Consider the following 1,375-nt stretch of genomic DNA (forward strand, 5'->3'; position numbering starts at 1 on the left):
AGGACAGTGAGAAAAGGAAGAAAGAGCGATCGAGAGGGAGAAAGCAACGAGAGCAGAAGGAAGGAGACTGGCAGTGGGGCAGAAAGTGCATGAGAGAGAGAGAGAGCGCGCGCAAGAAAGCGAGAGGGAGAGAGGGGGTCAGAGCACGAGTGAGCGAGAAAGACCAAAAGTGAAAGGATGGAGGGAGCGAAAGCAAAAGAGAGAGATGAGGGAGAAGGGATTTGACGTAGAATCGTAAAATTTCCACAGTTCGCACCCGCACATGTCCACCAGACTTCAGACTCCACGCAGAGGGCTGCTATTACTACGGCAGCACCCCGATGACGTGGGCGGACGCTAACAGCGCATGCGTCGGCATGACCGCCAACCTCGTCGTCATAGAAACGGACGCCGAGCGGCACTTCGTCGACGCGTTCGCTGACATCCCCTACCAATATCCGGACGAAGAATCGCTGTCGGTGTGGCTGGGTGCGACGGATGCGGTGACGGAGGAAGAGTGGCTGTGGGTGACGGGCGATAGCGTCGGTGTCGACGGCTGGCTCGCCGGCTCACCGAAAAATAGCGCCGCCGCCGACGACCACATGTGCGTGTATAATCTGCTGGGCGTCGAGCTGCGGTACGTGTGGGACGACGCCGACGGCACCGCCCTGCTCCCCTACTTCTGCGAAATGTAATACGGGATACTATGCATGGGATAACGGCTATTTACGGAATGTCGTCGGCGCGTTTGTCACGCGGATGTGTAGCGCATGCTTATACGGAATGTCGTCGATGCGCGTTGTTTGTCACACGTATATGTGTGTCAGCCGCTTAAAGAATGTTGTCAACTCGCGTTGTTTCTCACACGTATATGTGTGTCAGCCGCTTACAGAATGTTATCCGCTCGCGTTGTTTGTCACACGTATATGTGTGTCATCTGCTTACAAAATGTCATCAACTCGCGTTGTTTGTCACACATATATATGTGTGTGTGTCATCCGCTTAAAGAATGTTGTCAACTCGCGTTGTTTGTCACACGTATATGTGTGCCATCCGCTTAAAGAATGTTGTCAACTCGCGTTGTTTGTCACACGTATATATATATGTCATCCGCTTACAAAATGTTATCAACTCACGTTGTTTGTCACACGTATATGTGTGTCATCCGCTTTCAAAATGTTATCAACTCGCGTTGTTTGTCACACGTATATATATGTCATCCGCTTACAGACTGTTATCAACTCGCGCTGTCTGTCACACGTATAGGCCTATGTGTGTCATCCGCTTACAGGATTCTTACAACTCGCATTGTTTTGTCATGCCATGTAATGGCGGCTAATCAGAATCGTGAGAGCTCCCACTGTTACAATTGTGCACTCCTGTTATAGAAATCTAA

At 50.8% G+C, this 1,375-nt stretch overlaps 1 protein-coding gene across 1 annotated transcript; it reads left to right on the top strand.

Moving 5' to 3' along the window:
• Positions 1 to 273: 273 nt before the first annotated feature.
• Positions 274 to 674, top strand: LOC106820382 (C-type lectin domain family 4 member E-like; the record flags this gene model as incomplete). The annotated part of the gene is made up of 1 exon (XM_014824905.1): positions 274 to 674. A coding segment is annotated over one exon (401 nt), but the record flags the coding sequence as incomplete, so codon positions are not given.
• Positions 675 to 1,375: the final 701 nt, after the last annotated feature.

The sequence above is a fragment of the Priapulus caudatus genome, unplaced genomic scaffold (genome assembly GCF_000485595.1).
Source record: "Priapulus caudatus unplaced genomic scaffold, Priapulus_caudatus-5.0.1 Scaffold12455, whole genome shotgun sequence".
Classification (NCBI taxonomy): Eukaryota; Metazoa; Priapulida; class Priapulimorpha; order Priapulimorphida; family Priapulidae; genus Priapulus; species Priapulus caudatus.